Raw genomic sequence first — 21,863 nt, 5'->3', positions numbered from 1 at the left:
TTATGATATTATTATATATTGAAGAAAAAGTAGAAAAAAATGTTTATACAATAATATTCTAAAAAAAAAATTTAGAAATTAATTTTCAGTTTCGAGATATTAATTTTGACATAAATTGATCGAAATTGGGACGTTGGCATAATTATTTCCCATTTTAAACGGTCAAAATTTCTGAAACTTTGGGAATTAATAGTAAGCATTATTAAATTCTTAAATTTAATTTTTCGTTAAATTCTGTCGAAAAAAAAATTGTACCATTGCTTTAACATAGAAACTGCAAATACCATGCTGGAACTACGTTAATCAATTCCGGTAATACTTTTATCCATTTATAATTACCATACAAACTGAAATGTTTGTACATCATCGATTTCAGTGTGCGTATAAATCTTTCCACAATACACGCCTTTTTAGTTGAATACACAGAATAATGGTTTATGTTGTACTCTTTCATCAATATCTTAAATTTTTCATTGTAAAATTCAGTACCATTATCAGTTTGCAGGTTTTTCGGTGTACGATCTTTTATAATTTGTTCCATGGCATTAGTGACATCCACCGCACTCTTGGACTTTAGTGGAATAGCCCAGCTATATTTGGAGAAGCAATCGATGACCACCAAAATATACTTAAAGTTGGTATTTTGTCTTGCATACGGGATCATTTCTACCAAATCAGCTTGAAATAAATCATTGAGTCCCTTAATGATTACACGCCTTCTTAGATAATTACGTCGAGCTGGTTTATGTAGCTCATTCACAACAATTCGTCTTTTATCCATCTATTAATTTATATTTTATACCAATGTCAACATGTAGTAACATGGAATCGGGGTTTGTAGTCATGAAACTTTTAGGAATACCAAACGTTAAATAATCGTTTGATTTTAATGAATTAAGTTTATTTTTATCTATAATAGTATCGTTTTTGAAGACCTCACAGTATTTCGGTTTAATATTTAAATAATGTATCACTCCAGAGATCGGAAATCTAAATAAGTAAACCCTCATATTATTTTCTAACATGTATATACATTATTTTTTTAATAGATCTTTATACGTGGGTGCTGTAAGCAATAATGGTTATTTGAAGAAAACTTACAATAATTTTTATATGAATCAACGTGGATTTCGTGTACATAATATAACTTCGAAGCCAAATGTGATTGAAGACACGTTAAAATTTTATTATAATAAAGCGTCAAGACCACAGAATATCCCTCATGAATATCCAAATGTGGAACAACAAGAACCAGAAGATTTCCCATGGCAACCAGATCAACCCAATGTTGAACAACTAGAGCCTGATCAACCAAACGAATTAATCCCATGGGATAATTCTAATACAACAGACGACAATTTCTTGGAATTATGTATGCAACAGATACAGAATATGGATTCTTTTTCTTGTCAATATTTACGAAATATTCAACAAAAACTTCGACAAATTACGAAAAAAATGTGGAAATATTGTAAATGATAATCCAATATTTTAAATGTAATGTAATGTAAGAAGGTTTTATTTTAATAAAAAAAATTTTAAAATTTTTTCAAATTTTTAATATTTAAAAAAATAAAAAAAAACATTAGAAATCTTACAAAAAAGAAAAAAAGCATACAAATGACTCAATAATTTGTTGAATTGCATCCTCTACCAATTGTTGAGCAATTTCCTTTGCCCTACAATAATAATTATCTGGAGCTAAAAATAATAAAAAACCTTTAATAAATTATTCTAAAAAAATAAAAAAAATTGAGACTTACTGAAAGTTATTAGGTAGACTAACTCAAATAGCCTACACTCATGAGGGTAAAGGTCCTCAATAAGCCATATTGCTGCATCTCGGGCATTGCCTATTTGCACTTAAAAACAAAAATTACACAATTAATAATTATTATTATTTATTAGTTAACATATATACAATGTAAAATTTTTGAAACCTACTTGTAAGTAACAAATAGTGTAAATATAAGTATACTGGAAGCCTTTTGTTTTATACTTCGAAATTAACTTAACAAAATTTTATGTTTTGAAAGACTAACTCAACTAAAAAAATAATTTTATTTATATTAAAATAAATGCAATCCTGCAAAAATCATCTTGAGCTTGAGAAAGAATTTATTAAAAATGAATTTATTCTGTATATTACTATGGGAGTCTGATTAGTCAGCAATTCTCAAATAATTCAGTTTATGTTATTATGGGAATCTGTGTTAGAAATCCGATGCATCATATATATATATATATATATATATATATATATATATAGGGTGTTCTGTTATTGACTGCAGATCGTCGGCCTACAGAATAAGCTCATAAAGACAAAGGAAAAAATCATTTACCAATTTTGGATTTGAGCCCTAGTTTGGGCGCTACAGGTGTGGCAAAAATTGATAAATTTGTTCATTCACTGACTATGATTCGATAACCAGCAGCCAATGATAATCAGTAGATATTAGTATCTATCATTTAATAATATTAAACTAAAGAAGGGATATGAACTGATTTCAATTGGATTATATCATTTTGAAAAAACATTTTAAAAAAGAATTTGATTGGTTTGGTCAAATCCTACTCTTTTTTATTTTTATTATATTTTTCCAAGAAAACATTAGATTCTTAGTAAAAAAACAAATTACGTTATAAAAGGCGTTGTTTTAATTTAACGTAAACAATAAAAATTATTAAAACTTAAAATGCAATTGGTAAAAAAACAAATTACGTCAGCATAGGCGTGTTTTTGTTTGTTTACGTTAAATTAAAACCACGCCTTTTATGACTTAATTTGTTTTTTTTCTAAGAATCTAATGTTTTCTTGGAAAAAAATAATAAAAATAAAAAAAGTAGGATTCGACCAAACCAATCAAATACATTTTTAAAATGTTTTTTTAAAATAATAAAATCCAATTGAAATCAGTTCATATCCCTTCTTTAGTTTTATATTCTTGAATGAATTATACTAATATCTACTGATTATCATTGGCTGCTGGTTATCGAATCATAGTCAGTGAATGAACAAATTTATCAATTTTTGCCATACCTGTAGCGCCCAAACTAGGGCTCAAATCCAAAATTGGTAAATGACTTTTCCCTTTGTCTTTATGAGCTTATTCTGTAGGCCGACGATCTGCAGTCAATAACAGAACACCCTGTATATATATATGCAATGTGATAAATAGTTTTTAATTATGTAAGTCGCTTTCTTTGATTTGACTAATTAATTTTGGTAATATTTTTTTTTTTTACGTATAAATTAAAAAAAGCTTTAAAACTTATTAGTCTTGTTCAAAATAATTTATATCGTATTAATTGTAATAATTTATTGTATTGTAAAGTTATTTTTCATAAATAAATACAAATATTTCAATTTAATTAAAAGTTATTACATTGTTATAATTTAAAAACATCCTAAATACGACGATCAAGAATAGAAGTAATCAACATTCAATAAAATAAAATGGAACATTCAAAAGCATCGAAAAATTAACGCAACAATAAATCAAAGCTCCGTTTCTTGAATTGAAAAAATAGAGTGGTTTAAAATGTTGTACATTGTGGACATACAGGGGTTCAAAGTAATGAATGAATTCATCGTTAAAGAACTTAGTTTTGTGGATACAAATGGTAATCACTTTGGACATTATGTATTCAAACCGCCATTTCCATTTAAGACATCAAGTGATTCGGATAAGAAACAATCAATTTGGCTTTCAAATAATTACCATGGCTTATACTGGAATCAAAATCAAGGAACCACCGATTATTGTGAATTATCAACCATTTTAACACACATTGCTAATCATAACGTTATATACTGCAAAGGTGAAGAAAAGAAAATTTGGATTAAAAAATTAATTCGAAATTCTGCAAAGGAAGTCCACATCGAAAATTTGGATGGTGGAAAACCGCTACATAAGAATGGTTGTGTATCAAAAGCGTTCTGTATCTACCAACATCAACATTGCACCACAAATATTATTCTGTATTTATTACATTATTTTTTTAATAGATCTTTATACGTGGGTGCTTGTTGATTATTATAATATTAAAAATTAGATGATTGTCTTTATTCATAATTAAAAAAAGATTTTTTTGTATTTGTTTTTAATCTAAATAGTAATTTTTATATAATTCATTTTCATTTAATAAAAAAAAAAATTTATCTAATCTGTAGTATAAGCTGATTTATTATTATTCCTTATAAAGAGCATATTATCTAGGTTGATTGATGATGCTTGTTAGGTTATTAAGCACTGTTTATCAACTGTATAGGTCATTTAATTTGTGAGCTTTCATGTGATAACATGCTTCAGACAACGAAACAGCTAGTTAAGTTGAGTGATATTATACAGAAAAAGTATAACGCGCTCAAAGCTGGTGAACAAACAACGGCCATTTCATTCGAAAAAACATTTAAGCCCATCACTGATCCGTTGAATAAGCTAATAGAAAAACAAGAGAACAAAAATGATTATACACAAATTAATATAAAACGTAAGATGAAAAATGAAAAGAGAACGTTTGAACAAAAATAAGTATGGGGTTTTCCCGAAAATTCGTTATTAAGGAAAATAAAAATTATTTTGTAGTTCTGAAGAGAAGGTTTGAAAGTGGGTTACTTCCGTCTCACTTTAAGTCAAAAATGCACAAGATCGCATGAATATGATTTTTTCGAATGAAAATCTACTGGTGCGGACTTCGAGTTCCAAAATATAAGGTCCAATGACTGTTTTCTCAAATTTCACGATTTTTTAACAGAATTAGCTCAGGGAACTTCTAAGCGAGCGCGCGTGTGTGTGCGCATAGTAAAAGCACACTTTCTAATCAATATGACTTTGTTCTACACACTCATACGAACGTTTTGAGCAGAGTCATATTATTCCATAGAATTTCAACCTGAAATGCTTCATTTCGTACAGTAAAACTTACCTTGATTAATCAGTCCAGATCTAGTATTTAATAATTCTTCATCTATCGGGTTGTTTGAAACCATTTCTAACAGTATAAATTCACCAGGTATTCCCTGATGTGTTTCTACATGAGCTATAAGTTCTCGATAATTAATATTTTTATTACAAATACAACATTCGATTTCGTTTTCTGAATGAGGTAAAAAAAGAATTTCATTAGTTAGTCGCAACGAGATTGGAATATTGGACCATCCAGCATGAAAACTATCCAACGCAGTAATTTTCAATACATCATCTAAATTTTTTTGATGTTTTTTTCCCAGAATGTGTTCATCTAAGTTGTTTCCATCCACTTTTCTCTTGCATAAAAGACATCGTTCTGAATATTCATCAATAATCTGAACAGTACACTTATCATACTTATTACTTTCCAATTTTTTAATAATATCAATAATTTCGTATGAATAGATTGTATTGAGTTAAAATTTTGAATCTTCATTTAAAAAGCTCAATATTATATCCATTTTATTTTTTAGATTTTCAAAATCATGCTTATCCCATTTTACATAATTACCTTTTAATAACTATGACTTTAAACGAAAATATGTTTTTGAAAACCAAGCATCAATTCGTTGAATTTCATTTTTTAAATTTGTATCAATTTGATCGACTGAAAGTGCGTTCATTAAATCTATAATGTCTTCATCACTCCAATTTTTTACTTTACATATTTCTTTCTCCAATTCAATGACTTCTAAATCGATTATTGATAAAATATGCTTGATTATTTAATTTTGGCATCATATTGATATTTGCCTTAAAAATAAAGTTATGACATTAGTAAAAATTTATGTGTGAAAATTTTATTTCTGATCGTTATTTTATTTTTGAAAAAATTAAATCATCATGTACTTCAAAATGTCTCGTTCACTTTTCTCAAACTATTATTGTCAAAAAAATTGTTGATTCAAAGGTTCAAATTAAAATATAAGAGAGAAGACAATTAAATGTTCAAAAATATGAATCTCATAGATTCGTAGCTGTGAGCTAAATATTTTTTATTTTAACACAGGCTTTATATACAGTATGGCTTTTTTTTAAGTTATGCTTGAAACTCGAAAAATAACTTTTATCAATAAAAATGCTTTAAGCGAAAAATTTTGGGTGTGTAGGCGCATATCTTACGCAAGCATTCAAGGCTCAATCAAAAGCTCGCTCTAATGCATAACTGGTAGTCAATAGATGAACACTTTAAATTAGAAAGTTGTTATTGATTAATAAAGCAATATTTTTTGTTTGAAACATTTTTCCGAAAACCGTACAGTTTAAGAAAAAACGGATAGAAAAGTTTTACCCAAAATTGTTTTTTTGTATGTAATTGTTATTTCTTATTGTTTCTGCGAAATCTAGGCACTCTTTGGAAAAAATGTTCCAATAAAGTGGTTTGTTTTTCTATAAAGATCATTTTTGTTCAAATTGAATGAGCAAATGCACAAAAAGGTAGAGCTTTTGCTAGCAATTAATGTCTAAACTATTCAAAAAAATGTTTCAAACAAAAAATGTTTACGTATTTATAAAGAACAACTTTCTAAATTAAAGCGTTCATCTGATGTTCGTTAGTTATGAATCAGAGTGAGATTTTAATTGAAGTTTAAAGCTTCCTCGATTAAATTTATCCAGTTTCAAGCAAATGTCAACTTAAAAAAAATGTGTAAATACAGGTTTAGGCCGGTAATACTAGATTTTTGTTATAAGGAGTAAAAAACGTTTCACTAACGGTTCCTGGGTTGTAACGTAAATTAATTGATCTAGCTTTTATTTGAATTGGCGCAAAATAAATTGACAATTTAATAAACATGTATGCGACCCGCAGGTTGCGTAGAGATGAACCTCTCATTTCGAAGTTTATTCTGATTCGACTTTGTAAGAAAAATATAGTTTGATGTAGGATTCCGCCAAAGAAGGCTCAATTTTCGCTTCACGGAATTGACTTGAAACCAAAGAGATAAACTGTGCAAATTTTTAAACCGTTTAGACGAATGATGTTTTTGCACTCCTCCAAAAATTGGGGGAAGTAAATAAACCTCTTTTCTATTGGGATCTCAAAAGAAAAATCACAATATTCAAATTAAAAAATTTCAGTGCATGCGTTTTTTATTCAAATTCACTCAGCAGGATACGTAATAAATCACGATTTATTTTATATAAAGCTTTAACTATTGCATTGAAAAATTCTATAACCTATATGATTTTGAAAAAAAAAACCTTGATTTCATACTTTTAATATTTTCATGAATGACACCAAAAGTGGATAGTTAAAAATGATCTTGTAACTCGACATATCACCAATTTATTTTTCACATTTAAATAAGAAATTATTTTTTTCAAAACATTAACGATTAAATTTTAAAATTCAAAAATTTAATACAAATTATTGACACTTATTTACAGACTTAATTTAATATAGACTGATTGGAAAAGAACAGACATATAATACAATAGACTAGATAAGTCGGTAATCTCCAAATTGAAAGAAACAGGAAAAAATGTATAAATGTTAAGATAATAAATAAGACCTGTAAGATAATTCGAATTAAAGTGTAAATTAGATAATCGTAATTACTCTTATAGTTATTATGTTACTCATTATTCGTTTCTAATTTGGTTACGGGCTGCACACTGGTGGTCTAGTCTGTTGTATTGGGAGTATTGGGACATCAGTCAATCAGCTTCGATCAGGTGATTATTATTTGGCTAATAGGCACGATCCTTATAAGTCGGTAGACGGTAATCGGGAAAAGTAGCCCTGGAAAAAATGGATCCGAAAAAATGCAAAATACAAGTTTTGAAAACAGAAAAAAATGCAATATTTCGCAAAACGAAAATATAACAGAGGTAAGTTTCTATGTTTAAAATAATTTAATCTGAAAATTAATTTATAACATATGAAAATTTGGAAATTAACCTATAACATATATAAATAAAATGGCTGCCATATGGAATAATTGGATACAAAATCAGAATAATTTGGATATATCTTCTGTATCTAGCTCGTTTTCTAGATCGCCTCGTATAATTGAATACAAAAATAAAATTTAAATGTCAAGTAAACTAATTGTTAAAAAATCACATTTTGTTATGATCATGAGTTAGATATTTTTCCAAAATTTCAAGTCATAATTCTCTTATTTTTCGAAAAGTTATCAGAGAAAGTTAAAAATATGAACTTACTGCGGTTTTCTTGAGATTTTGAGGCTATTTTGCTATGTTCAGGGTTCGATAGCAGGCAAGATCGATGCAAAAATTCATAACGAGCATTTTTTTTATTCGTCGCATTGCGATTAATAGAAGTCAGGATATCTCAGAAAACGTCAACAAAGAAAACAGTGTAGAGATAAATTGTCCCAAAATCGGATGTAGAAGGTCGTGCGGAACATTCCGGAACCGGACACCTTCTTTTCCCTGTTTTTAACAACGAAAGAAACCTATTTAAAAAAATTAGCCAATTTCCAAATTGATTATCAAAATCTGATAGATTTACTTAGCTACTCCACTAATATACATATAATATGATATATTAATACACCGCGAGAATGATTTAGCAGACATTTAAACAATTTTTAAGATATTTCTTGCAGACATTATTATTAAAAAAATTCCACATAGTTCTGGTCTTATTGAGTCCCGTTTATCGAGATAACAATATATTATATTTTCAGGATTTGCCGCCCCACATTGTTGCCCGGCTCGCCCCGCTGGATCGGACCGTGCAAACCGGTGATAATATGGTGATCAGCGAGGAAAGAATAAGTTTGTTACCGGATGTTGTTTCAACTACTAACGGAATCGAGCCATGTGTTGAACAAAGTACCTCGACCTCGTGTTGAACGTCTGTTTATCATATCGCGAGGTAATTAATACGAGTATTTTATTGTTATCTAGTCAATCTTATACAATCTTCATCCCTAATTTTTTTAATATTTTTGAAAAACTAGTATTAACAATTTCAAATACATAGTATCGGAATTGATTAATAAAAAAAATTTTATTCTAGGAAAGAAAATAACCATGAAAGAGACGCCTTCTACAGATGAAAAAAAATTAAAAAGGTAAGAAAACAATGGAATCATTAGAATTGTAAAAGCATTCATTGTAAAAATTCGTATTTTCTATTTTTTAAACGCTTATATATCGAAAACGGTGGGGTTGAAAATTGTCACGAGTAAAAATTTACCTAGAATCCTCCACAATAAAATATATAATGGCTTTCAAATTTTTGACCGAAAGCACAAAATAATCTTTAATTTCGTCAATAACGAGTTTTCGGCGAAAATTCGCATTGTTTTTTTTTTTAAATGCTTACATCTCGAAAACTGAGGCTATGTAAAAAACATCAAGGACCAAATGCTAAGAATTTCCCAAAATATAAAATCCAATAGTTTTTTTAAGTGGTGCAGAATGTGGTGTCCGGGCGTGGGGTACTTCTGTCCCAACCTGTAAGCCTAAATCGAAAAAGCACAAGTTCGCATGAATATAATTTTGTTGAGTACACTCAGGCAAACATTTTTCACCAACTCCTATATAAATCGGCGAGGCCTGTTCAATATTATTCACATATTATTGGATCAGAATTGTCGTCCAAACAATCGGAAATTCATGACCAATTTGTACATTACAAGTATGTTACATGTGGGTGCTCCATGCGGTACGTCATTACAAACATTGAGCTTATTCTCTTTCTCCAAACGATATAAAACTCAAAAGGACCGTGAAGCAACATGCATGCAAATTTTAACGAAAAAAATTTGCCACCTTTTTTTTAGTGCCGAGGGTAGATAAAAAAAAATTGGAAGTAAAATTTCTTTTTTTTTTCAGAAGGTTGGAGGATGAAACAAACAATATTTCTTCAACGTTACGCAGTGTGATAATAGAAAAATTTCTTTAAGTATAAGCAGAAAATCACAGATATCTAAATCTAAAGTTTAAACATCAATCGTTAATAAAAAAAAAATTAGTTAATGCAGAAACAAAGAATAGTAGTGAAAATGATGACAAAAAACCCGCTAATTTAATGAACAATGTAAAACTGTGAATTCCGTAGTGAATTTGAAGCGATGTTCTGACGTTGAAGGCCACGTAAAACGTCAATTTTCACGAGAAAATATTAAAAATGAAATTAGTAAACCAAAAAACAACGAGTACATCATCTAGTGATTCGTCATCGAAAATTATCAAGAAAGATACAATTACAAAATGATTTTAATAGATTACCAAAACAAGCAATTAATTAGTAACCAAACAATCAGATGATAATTGGAAATGAAAATTCGAAAAATTTATGAAGAAAGTAATAGATAGATCTACCTTAAAGTTGGTAGAATTGGCAACGCTGGTTACTATACAAAAAATCGTGCGATGCCAACTTAACAACATCAAATTATTCTTCAAACGAAGATGATGATGTTATTACCCTGATAAAAAAATCCGATTCATAAATAGGAATTTTTTCGATTTCGTTTCGATTCATTCCTATTCGTTCCAATTGAAACCAAATAAAATATTGAATCGAAATTTAATTGAAATGAATCGGATTTAATTGGAAAAAAAAATTCCAATTCAATCCAATCCGATTGGGTGCAATTCATAAATGGTACCAAATTGGAAATTTCATATTGGATTCTATTGGATTGATCGGAATGAATTGGAAATTTGAATTGGAATTCAATCGGACTTTTTATCAGGGTAAAGAAAGGTCAGCATTATTGGAAAAAAGATGTACAAACCGGCGATAAAAGAATAGAAAAAAAATGATAGAATAAGTTCCGGATGTTGTTTCAACTACTAACGCAATCGAGCCATGTGTTGAACAAAGTACCTCGACCTCGTTTTTTATTATATAAGTACAAATTTATAATTTTTTAAAGATTTTATATAATTCTAAAAAATTTTTAAATAAAAAAGTATATATGTATAATAAAAATATCCGCATTGTATAAGTTTTTGTCCTTTTCGATTTCCAGGTGTTAGCCCAAGAGTCGAAGGCTAATACTTTCAGGTAGGATGGTTTTTAACGAAAGCTAATTCAATTGAATAACCGTAGCCCCGTGAAACTATCACCCCCAGATACAAATTTTCATAAGATACAGATGTCATTCGTTTGAAAATTATTTGTCCACCCAAAATTTATAATTTTCCACCATTCAATTTTAAGTTATAAGGAAATTAAAATTTTCTTTAGTATTCTCAAATGCGAATTTTCACAAAGTGAAAATGAAATCCGTTAACCAACGGTTTATCCACCCAAAATTTTTGTTTGCCAACCCATCAAAATAAAGTTATGGCAAAAATCAAATTTTACTCCACTTAAAAAAAAACTTTCCATTCATATTTTTTATAAATTGTGATGGAATTGTGAATTTTTTATAAGTAGAGTAAAATTTTATTTTTTTGTTTCATTGTTAAGTAATTATATCACTTGTTAAATATTTAAATTATTGAGTGTATATTTTTTGTAATCGATAAATAAATAATAAATTAATGATCGCATAATTTTTAATAAAAAAAAAATTGTAATTGTTTTATTAAATACGATTTATTCTTTTTAACATAATATTATATAAATAACAACTACGTAACTCTAGGTAATTAAATCACAGCTGTCACCCTAGCAGTAGTTATACTTTTTAACCACCAGAGCGCGTAGCGCCAAGTGACACCAATTGCTACTGTGATATTTGCGACAAAAAAATTCAATCGATCAGTAGATTCCACGTTAAATATGGTTTTAAAAACGGATATAGATAAGCTTTGCGAGAAATTATACATCGAAATTTATATCTATTTTTAGAAAATACAGAATATTTCGAAAAACGTGACGTTTCAGAGAAACTAACTTTTATTTTGAAATTTTAGAACCTGAAAATATAATAATATAAAGGATTTTCCATTAAAAATACAACTTTGATACGTTTCGTGTTTTCCGAACATCCTGTATGTTACGAAAATAATTTTAAAATGTACCGCAGCAATGATTCTCGATCTACCCCAGAACACAATTTTCTTAAAATCAAACAATTTAGTTTCATTTTTTCGTGCCGAATAACGTGAATACCTGGGGCCTAGAGCGCACTCACATTCAAATCCGCCACTGATCGCTTAATATAATTTTAATGCCTGTTTAAAAATTACGTTTTAATTTGAAAAAACTAGTACAATAGAATATTCATTACTTTTCCCCCACGTAATTTTCTTGAATCGATGAACATAGACTCATATTGGACTTGAATTTTTCTACGTTAATTTCATCATCAATTTCTTGTTTTAACTGTTTCTTCAATGTTATTGATTCTTCATATTTTGCCATAATATGTTGTTTTAAAAGCTCCTTGAATGAATTATTTCGCCGTTTGAAATCATTCCCATCTATTACAGCATTATTTTCCATTTCGAAATAAATTTAACGTTTATCACATAGTTATTACGTTCGACTAAATAAATTACGCGTTAAAACAAAACTTCTTAATCTAGTTTTTTTGTAGAAATAATATTAAAAAATCAAGATAAACCCGCATGACGAAAAAAAAACAAATTATATAAGAGTATAAGACCGACGTTAAATTCTTTCATGCGCTGTAGCAAACAGGGTGACAGCCTATAAAATTTTTCTCTATTTAAATTAATATCCCTAGGGACTATTTAAATATTCGTAGCTACTTTCACAATTGTGTGCTACTTATTGTAACAGATCGAATGAGGTCGTACTTAGCAGAATTTTGTTATGCGCAGTTTCGAAATATTTTATTTTAGTCAGTTCATTGCATAACAAAAATCGGAATTGGCGAATATACACGAGTGTGACTTCGTGTGTCGGTAAGTTAGTCGTACAGATTTATATAACATATTACATAATGTTATTAACATTGTTTCGTCGTATTTCGTAAAGAACGGAAGTCGATAAAATTGAATGATTTTTCATTTTAACATCAGCAAAAGACAATTTCTTCAACATGGCAACACCACCAATTAATTATTACGAATTGGCTTCAGTAAATTTTAAAAATCCATTTATTATGAAACTTCAATTAGATTATCAACGTAAGTAATTAATTTAATTTAATTAAGGACAAAATTAAAACGCAACCTATGTGATTTGGAATTTAGTTCCAATCAATCTAGAGACAGACAAAATGGCGTTCATGTATAGTTGTACCCACAGAAAATCAAATTTAAGAAGATTTAATTTTTGTTATATTTTTCACACGAGCGCCATTTTAAATTTTTACGTTCTAGGAATTTCTTTTTATTTAAAAATTTTTCTTATATTTTGGAAAAATGATATTAAAAAGAACGTGTTGTTTTCGACAGACAAGATAAAAAACATAAGCATAGATTCTATCAAATGAAAAAAAAAAAATTTCAGAAAAATTATTTTTATCAAAAATGATAAAAGAAACGAGATGAGGATGTTTCGGTTTGAAATTTTTTTTTATTTAGAAAAATATGAAATATGACATGACGGTAGATTAAAAGTTTAAGTTATCTAGGTTTTAAAACCCGTATTTTTTTTTTTTTTTTTTCAAAACTTAGCTTAGAATTTAGCTTACATTGAATACTCCTAGAGTATCTGATACAATTAGATTTTAACAGAGTGTGAAGAATAATAAATTTTTTTGGCTTTATAGATCGTGAAATGCTGCAGTTAAGAAACCCAATATATTTTCGGTATGCAGTTAGATTGTTAGGAGATTTTATCTATAAAGCTAGATTAAGTTCTGGTAGACCAATAAGTCTTTTTACTATCTCTCTTTACATTTATTTGAAGATGCTATTAAAATCTGGTCAAGAAGAAGATTTGGAATTATTTACGATTCAGGTTAGCAACTTTTATAAATATCTGATCATAAAAAAGATAACAGAATTTTCAGAGGGGCCACAAACGAGGAAATTCGTGGATTGCCAAGGAATATGATTAATTAGGGTATTCTTAGGGCATTGAAAATTAGGGTATTCTTAGAAGTATCAAAAAATAGATAAGCATTTTTATTCAAATTACAAACAAATTTTTATGATTTTTTCGATTTTACCGATATGTGTACGATTTTTGGGAATTTATCTTAACGTTTAAAAAAAATTCAAAACTTCTGTGACCCTTGGTTTTGGATTATGCATGATACAAAGAAGATCCCAAAAAAACAGTTAAAAAATTATACAACTTCGGGCGGTGTCGTAGTATTAAAAATTAAGGCTTTAGAATAAAAAAAGCTTTAATTACGCCTTGAGATTTTGTGAAGGAATGTTCAAAGATTGGTTTTCAACCATTCTTGACATTTTGAGTAGTAACTCAGAAATGGCGACCTTTACAATAAAATCACAAGAAACCTTTTTTGCATTAAATGAGCAAATCAAAAATTTTAAAAACCACTTTCGCAATCAAAAAATTCAATTTTTCTATTTATAAAAATTGTTTATAACAATTTTTGGCAATATTTTAGAGCCAAACACATCCAAAAATTTAATTTAGCTTATAAAAATACAAAAAGAAACTTGAATGCAACAATAGACATATTAAACCGATCCGATAACAATAACGGGATCAAAAGATTTTCAAAGAAACATTTTTTTCGTTTAAAAATTCGTTTCAAAACATGTAGATTCCAAAAAATGGTCCCTGAAAGAAATGGTCGCCCCTTTATTCTTTAATACATGAATGGTTCTCTATTTTAAACTTATCATTATTTATAAAAAATTATACAAACACTGATATTGAACACTGTCCATATAAGATATTTCATCAATTAACTCAGTCCATTTTTTATTTTCACTTGTTTTTTATTTAATTTTTGTGGCCTTGCTGAAACACAACCATTTGTATCCGAAATGTCCGAACAGGTAAAATAACATACAAAATTTAATTTCAGTTATTTCAAAATGGAATTGGAATCTGTACATACTTTCCACACCAATTCACTGAATTACAGGTAGAAGTCCATGCTCAATTGCACTTCAATGATAAATTATCAAAAACTTCCAAACTATGGCTTCGATTAGCAATGGATATCGTCAAAAATAAATTTGGATTACCTCCATACGATTTACAAAAATATTACTTAAACAATTTAGGGCAACCAATTTTTGAACAATTTTACCGGGTTCAGATGGAAAGTACAATTAAAATTTTCCACAAAATGAACATTTTAAAAGAAGCGAACAATCTTGGTCACACACTATCTAATAGCTGGCAACCAAGCGCTAATTGTAATAAATACTTAGCCGAAGCCTCACCTGAAGCGAACAATCTTGGACACGTACCATTTAATAGTTGGCAACCAAGGGCTGATCGTAATAAATACTTAGCCGAAGCCTCACGAACACAATCACAAGCCACATCAAATAATTATGCAAATGTTTCCACAACTAATACAAAACCGCGTAATAATATTTATCCAACTGCTTTAAGACCAATACTAGGTAGGGGTGATTCGAGGAAAATGAAAACAATGCGAAATGCAAAATCAGAAGATTTAGTCGTTGATTTGGATGAAAGAGGAAGAGAATAATTGTTACAAAATTGTTAGTATTTTTCATCGACTTTATTTTATTGGGTTAAGAAAAATTTATGTCTCATGAACGAATGATGTATCTGAACGAATGATCAATATTCAAGGACTTTACGGAGCCTTTTATTTGGAAGTTTCTGGCGTCAGTAGTGTCAAATTTTGGCAGAAATGCAACACGTGGTGCAAAGTTTTTGATGCCTGTACTTCCGAAGGGGAGCATTTAAAAACATAAATAAGTTCTTCATATCAAAATGCTTGTTTCAGTTACATCCTATATAGTTATTATTTATTTTTCTAGTTACTTTTTTTTATCGTTAATTTCTTAAAATACAGTAGAGTCACGATAATCGGAAATTTCCAGTAAACATAACACTTTTCGACCACCCGCACTTTCCACATCGCTCTATACAAATCACTAAAAAAATGATATTGTTTGTTTGTATATACATCCAATATGGTTCTAAAAACACAATAGCATCACATTAACACTGAGTTTGATTCTGTGTGTATAGACTCGCTTAAATACATACATTCCAATGCACCTTTTGCAATGTTTTATTTATAAAGAGTTTTTCCATTAATCGGAAGACCCATGGTTATTATGGATTCCCGATTATCGAGACTCTACAATTTAAAGAATATTTGTTGACTTTTCTCTAAAAAGATTGTAGAGAAATCCCAATCATAGTTATTTATTTTTCATTAAAAAAATTAGTTATAGCTATTAAATTTGTTATTTTAATTTCTTAAATTACTCTTCGCAAAAATTAAAAATACACTATATTCGTAAGCAGGCCTGGATTTACTATACAGGAGGAGTAAAGAGGCTATCAAGATGGCACTCTGATCAAAATTATACCATGTGATCAAATTTAACGCTAAAAGTTTGCATCACCATGAAATAGCACCTTAACAGTTTTCATAAAAGGTACGTGACACATGTCGGGTTGCAGGGCAAACATTCAACTTTCTTTTCTATTACAAATGGTCTTAAATTTCCGATTAGCATCACCACACTACAAATCTCAAGAATTTATCCGAACCGAATTTCAAGAGTAGAGCATCTTCAAGTTCACTTCTTTGCTCTTAAAACGAGCCCTGGTATGGCCCAAAAAAATTAAAGATAACAAAGTTTCATGCCTGCAAATATTGTGTATTTTTAACGAAATAAAGTTCCGCGTTTTTATTTTTGCGGAGAGTATAGAGAAAATTAGTCATAGTTTTTTATTTTTCATTTTTAATTAGGATTAGCAAACAGAGTTAAAAAAATCTGAACTCAACAATTATAGCACCTCGTAGAAAATTTTGGTTACCGGTATTTAAAAAGAATTTAAATAACATGTCAAAGATATTGTCACGTGAGGCTTTTCGAAAATTGGGAAATAGAAATTTTAAAAAGTGTTCCTCCAAAAACTTAAAAATTGTAAACTAACTGAAAAAAAATTGTACATTAACTGGACGTTCAACTTTAAAAGTTGAACGTCAGATAATTCGACACTTTTTCATTTTTTACTCAAATTTTCCAAGTAATAGATAGGTAGCTTTTAAATTGGTGGTTGAAAGGTTTTTTTATTTTCCATTTCCCAATTTTCTAAAAGTTCCACGTGACAACAACTTTGTTATATTATTTTACATCGTTTCAAATACCTGTAGTTAAATTTTTAGCGACGTGTTAACATTTTTGAGCTCAAAATCCATATTTCTTGTACTAAATTTCTTAATATATAAGGAAAAATTGTTGAACAAAAACGTTGTTATTTAATAAAGTAATCGAAAATTTATTTAATAAAATGTATGTCGTTGTTCCTAAAAGCTAATTTTCAGTGCAGAAATGAAGTCGTCGGCAAAAGAGTAAACAAATTTTTGTTTCGGAATTTGATCTACGGTATATACAGTAGTTTAAATCCCAAAAATAAAAAAAATTGGGTTCAGTTAACGACACGGTGAGTAACTTTTATACGGACATGCAGAAGCTTTCGAATGCGTATATTATTTTTTCGCCCTGTGTACGCTTTCAAAGTAATCAGAAAATTATAAGCTTTCTTCATTCTTCAAACCCTCGACACCTAACGGTGGAACTGATCTAAAATTTTCAGCTTCCTGTTCAAAAACTACAAGGTACAACCTTTCGGATGAGTTTAAGGGATTATATCCAGTTAGAATTTTCAAAAAATCGATTTTGCATTTCAGTAATGTACATATATTTAAGTATAGTCTCTGAAAATTTCAAGTTGATCCGATAAATATTCAAGAAGATAAATACATTTTAAAAAAATTTTAATTGAGTATAAACGTCTTTTGAAACTTTAAATGCGTTTTTCTCGAAACAGCATTTTCAAAGTTGGCAAACAAGAATTCTCCGAAACGGCTCGAACGATCGGTCTTTTTAGATATTATCACCAAGAATTTCGATATTTTATGTATTTATTTTTTCGATATTTTAGTATCGAAGTTGAAAATTGTTTTGGAGGCCGCCATTTTGTCAAAAATAATGATTTTGACTATTTTTCGATTAATAAGTGATAAGATATTCATTTATCGACTAAAGAAATTTTCTAGATTTTTTCATTTTGGATAATCCAAACCATGATGCTTACCACCAGATACCTTTTCGGAGGATACCTACAGCAGATCGCCTACAGGAGAACTACCATATCAAATTTTTGAAATCGTAAAACACGATCTTAAAATTGAAGAAATTTCCGATATTTATACTTTCTTTATATTTATGTAAAATAAATTGTCTTCCTAAAAAAAACTCATAAAAACGTGATTTTGTGGACACCAAACAGTGGTGTATGACTTTTAATTTTCATCTTCGTAATCAAAAACTATAAAGTACTAGCTTTCGAATAAGTTTTAATAAGTTTTATAAGGTTAAGATGATTCCGAAAATGGTTGAAATTTCGTAATAATTTGCAATTTTTTTAAAAGAGGGCGATCTTTTTGATAGCAAGTGGCCGATTAACTTGAAAAATTTTTCACACTTATCAAAATCCTATGACAATAAAATAATTTAAAAATTGTATCCTATTATCTTGGCCAGGATCACCAGTACCTACCTATCAATAATCTTATCTTTATTACTTTAATAATGTTATACTGAAATATTAATTGTAATTTCAACAGCGAGTGGTATACTGGCTATGGTACCCGCTACGCTTGCCGAAGTTCATCAGTTCGAAATCCACTCACGTTAATAAATAAACGGTGGGGTTGAGCTAAAATTTTTAGCTTCGAATTTAACTACAAAATACTAGCTATCGGATGAGTCTAAAAATGTCCGAGTACCAAGGCAATTTTAAATAAAAAACTTGATTTTTTTTTATATGAAGTTGGACTAAGTCTAAATCAATTCTGAAAATTTTAAGGTCGGGTTGACAAAAACGTGACGGGGGTTGACCGAAAAATTTTTTTCTTATTTTTCATCTACATTCATGAAGTAATAACAAAATTCATCATCAAAGTTGATAATAAAGTAGAAATAATTTCCACCCTTAATCTAAAATTCTCTTGGTGCTCGTACTTCCTTGAGGTATTTCCAGCATATTTGCAGTTCCTATGCAACCATAGCTTTATATGGTAAAAATTTTTTTTAACAGATTTTATCGAGAAATTAAATTTAAAACACGAGGTAATTATGCCCTGCACGTTCTCAATTTTAATCAATTTACGACAAAATTAATATCTCGAAAACGAAAATTAATCTAAAATTTTTTTTACTATTTTATTCTAAAAACATTTCTTTCAACTCTGTTACTTTTTTTCAATTCTATTGAGATTTTTTTAATATAGTAAAAAATAGCTAGGAGGAAAGTAAGTTTTACATGCTTTGAATCGAGAAATCGCGAACTTTGCAGCTAATTATCTCACGTGATCTAAACGACCAAAATTCTGTAACTTCGAGATCTCACAGCCAACATTATTTTGAGTCTGTGAAAAAAAAATAGGCCAAATCTGTCGACAAGTACATTCATGCTGGAATTACCTTAAGATAATCCCGAATAGACGCCTTTACTTAGAAATAAAACTGAAATGCCGAAAGTATTTGAGTTTTTTAATAGCAAGTGTTTCTATGGCTAGCGACTGCAAGTTATTTGCTAATTACATCAAGTAATTGGCTGCGTTACTTTTTAGGCGGGTCCATTTTCTTAAGGGATGTTTTTGGAATGACCATTTATTTTACATAAATATAAAAAACGTAAACATATTGGAGATTTCTTTAATTATAAGATCCCGTTGTCCGATTTCAAAAATTTGACATGGTACTACTCCTGTAGGTGAAAAGATGAGTAGAGGTATTAATCGAAGGAATAGTCAAAATTACTATGTTTGACAAAATGGAAGCTTCCAAGAAAAAAATCCAAAATTCTTCAAAAAATTTTCATTTTTAAAGTGGTCTAAAATATCGAAATAATTTTCAGAAATCTTATTCCGTCGATTAATATTTTGGAAAAATATCTAAGAAGATTGTTGCTCACCGACTTTGCAAATGCTGTTTCGAGATAAACGCGTTTGAGGTTTCAAAAGACGTTTACCTACACTCCGTTAAAAATTTTTTTAATGCGATTTTATTTTCGTGAATATTTATCGGATCAACTTAAAATTTTCAGATATACTTAAATAACTGGATACAACCACTTAATTGCTCCTGCCTAAATCCACGCTTGAGCTGTAAAATGTAATAAATCTGATACTCAGCTCAAAAATTCAAGCTTTATTACAAAAATTATACAGGCTCAAAAATAAATAACAAAAAACTATTAAAAAGGGAACTTGCAAATTACAAGAATCAACTCATTTCAATTTTCATTATTCTACTCAATTATCGTCACCGGCATAATAATAGATCCGGTTGTCATAATTTGTTCTAACAATACGCTATTAAATCACTTCTACGTGATGGTAAATCACGTTGTTACCGTTTCTGGGCACGTTTTGGTGCCCCTTCAACATACTTTTACACAATTTTTCTTATTAAATCCGTCCACATATCCACTTTACCATCGTTCCATTTGATCTCATCGTCCATACTCTCATCATCTGACGAATCATTTGATGGTTCGACGACTTTTAATGGATAACTTTTTGTCGCTCTACTATTTCCACCATATTGTGTGCATTTGTTCTCCATATTTTTGTAATGTTTTAATTGTAATAGCGCTGCTCTTAGTTCAGTACTCCACGTTTGTTCGGATTGATCAATACTTTTACCAACTGCATAATTCGCATTAATTGTTGGGACGTTTACAATTGTTTGTACGCAGGAACGGAATCTGCCAACACTAGCACAAAATAATCAGAAAATGATGATCAGTAGAACCATAAATTAAACAATAAAAAAAAAATTAAGTTTCGCGTAAAATTTTTATTCAGATCGGATAAAATTTGACAAGGTTTAAAAAAAAAGATCACATCACTATTTTCAATATTTTTTCCATATTATAAAAAAAATCAAGCTTCAATAATTTTCTCAGCATTTCTAAAATTCTTCTAATCTAGATTTGATCGGAATCAATTAAAATTTCATTTAAATAAAATCTAAATTGATTTAAAAATAAATCTAAACAAACTGTCAAAAGCATACTTTCATACAATACGTAGCCATTTTTTTAAAGCTATGCAATCAGATCATTTATCAATACTATTATGAGAAAATATTATTTTGATTTTTTTATCAAAATAGATTAAACGATGGTAATTAAAAATCATGTATAATTGTGGCCATTGAAGCTTAAAATAAATTAGCAAAATTAATTTAGTCTTTTAGTATTTAGTTTTAGTTAAAAACAAATATAAAGTTTGATATAGGCACAACCTCTCACTAGAAGTATGTTCAAACTGTTGTAGTAAATACATACATTTAATCATATGCAACTATATCGCACACTTCGTATTAGAAAGGTGTGGTTTTATCCACATAAATTTTTGGACAGAGCTGCTAAGCTGGCCATCATCATGGTCGCACTGGGGCTCTTTTAATATTAAATCAAACACAATTTATTAACCGTTGACTGAGTTACATTGATCACAGAATAGACAGTGTTCGAGTTTCACTATTGGTATTATAATATACTAGCTCTACCCGTCCGGAGTTACTGTACCCGTGGCTTTAATCAACAACCTGATTTTTAAAATTATTATTAGGAGTTGTGATTAACTTATTAACTTATTATTTTTTATGATATTTTTTCGTTCAAATTATTTGTCTAGAGTTTTTTTTCCTAAAGGATACATTTTTATACCGTAAGTATATTTTTCGTCAAAGCTAGACATAATAAGCTTGAAAATGAGGTGTGAATCATGGAATTTGATAAAGGAATAAGAACGATCAGGGTAGGATAGAAACAAACTTGCTAGAGTGATAATATATAAGATTTTGATATATTTTATTGTG

The 21,863-nt window shown here is 28.9% G+C and overlaps 1 protein-coding gene across 1 annotated transcript; it reads right to left on the bottom strand.

The window, feature by feature from the left end:
- Positions 1-1,594: 1,594 nt before the first annotated feature.
- On the bottom strand, positions 1,595-12,354 carry LOC123302954. Its single transcript, XM_044886048.1, has 4 exons — positions 12,205-12,354; positions 4,930-5,308; positions 1,764-1,862; positions 1,595-1,701 (listed from the first exon to the last, which is right to left on the bottom strand). The coding sequence occupies exons 1-4, from the start codon at positions 12,352-12,354 to the stop codon at positions 1,595-1,597; spliced, it is 735 nt and encodes a 244-aa protein (XP_044741983.1).
- Between the last annotated feature and the right edge of the window lie 9,509 nt (positions 12,355-21,863).

This window comes from Chrysoperla carnea, chromosome X (genome assembly GCF_905475395.1).
Source record: "Chrysoperla carnea chromosome X, inChrCarn1.1, whole genome shotgun sequence".
Lineage (NCBI taxonomy): Eukaryota > Metazoa > Arthropoda > Insecta > Neuroptera > Chrysopidae > Chrysoperla > Chrysoperla carnea.
This window is presented reverse-complemented; position numbering and strand designations above follow the sequence as displayed.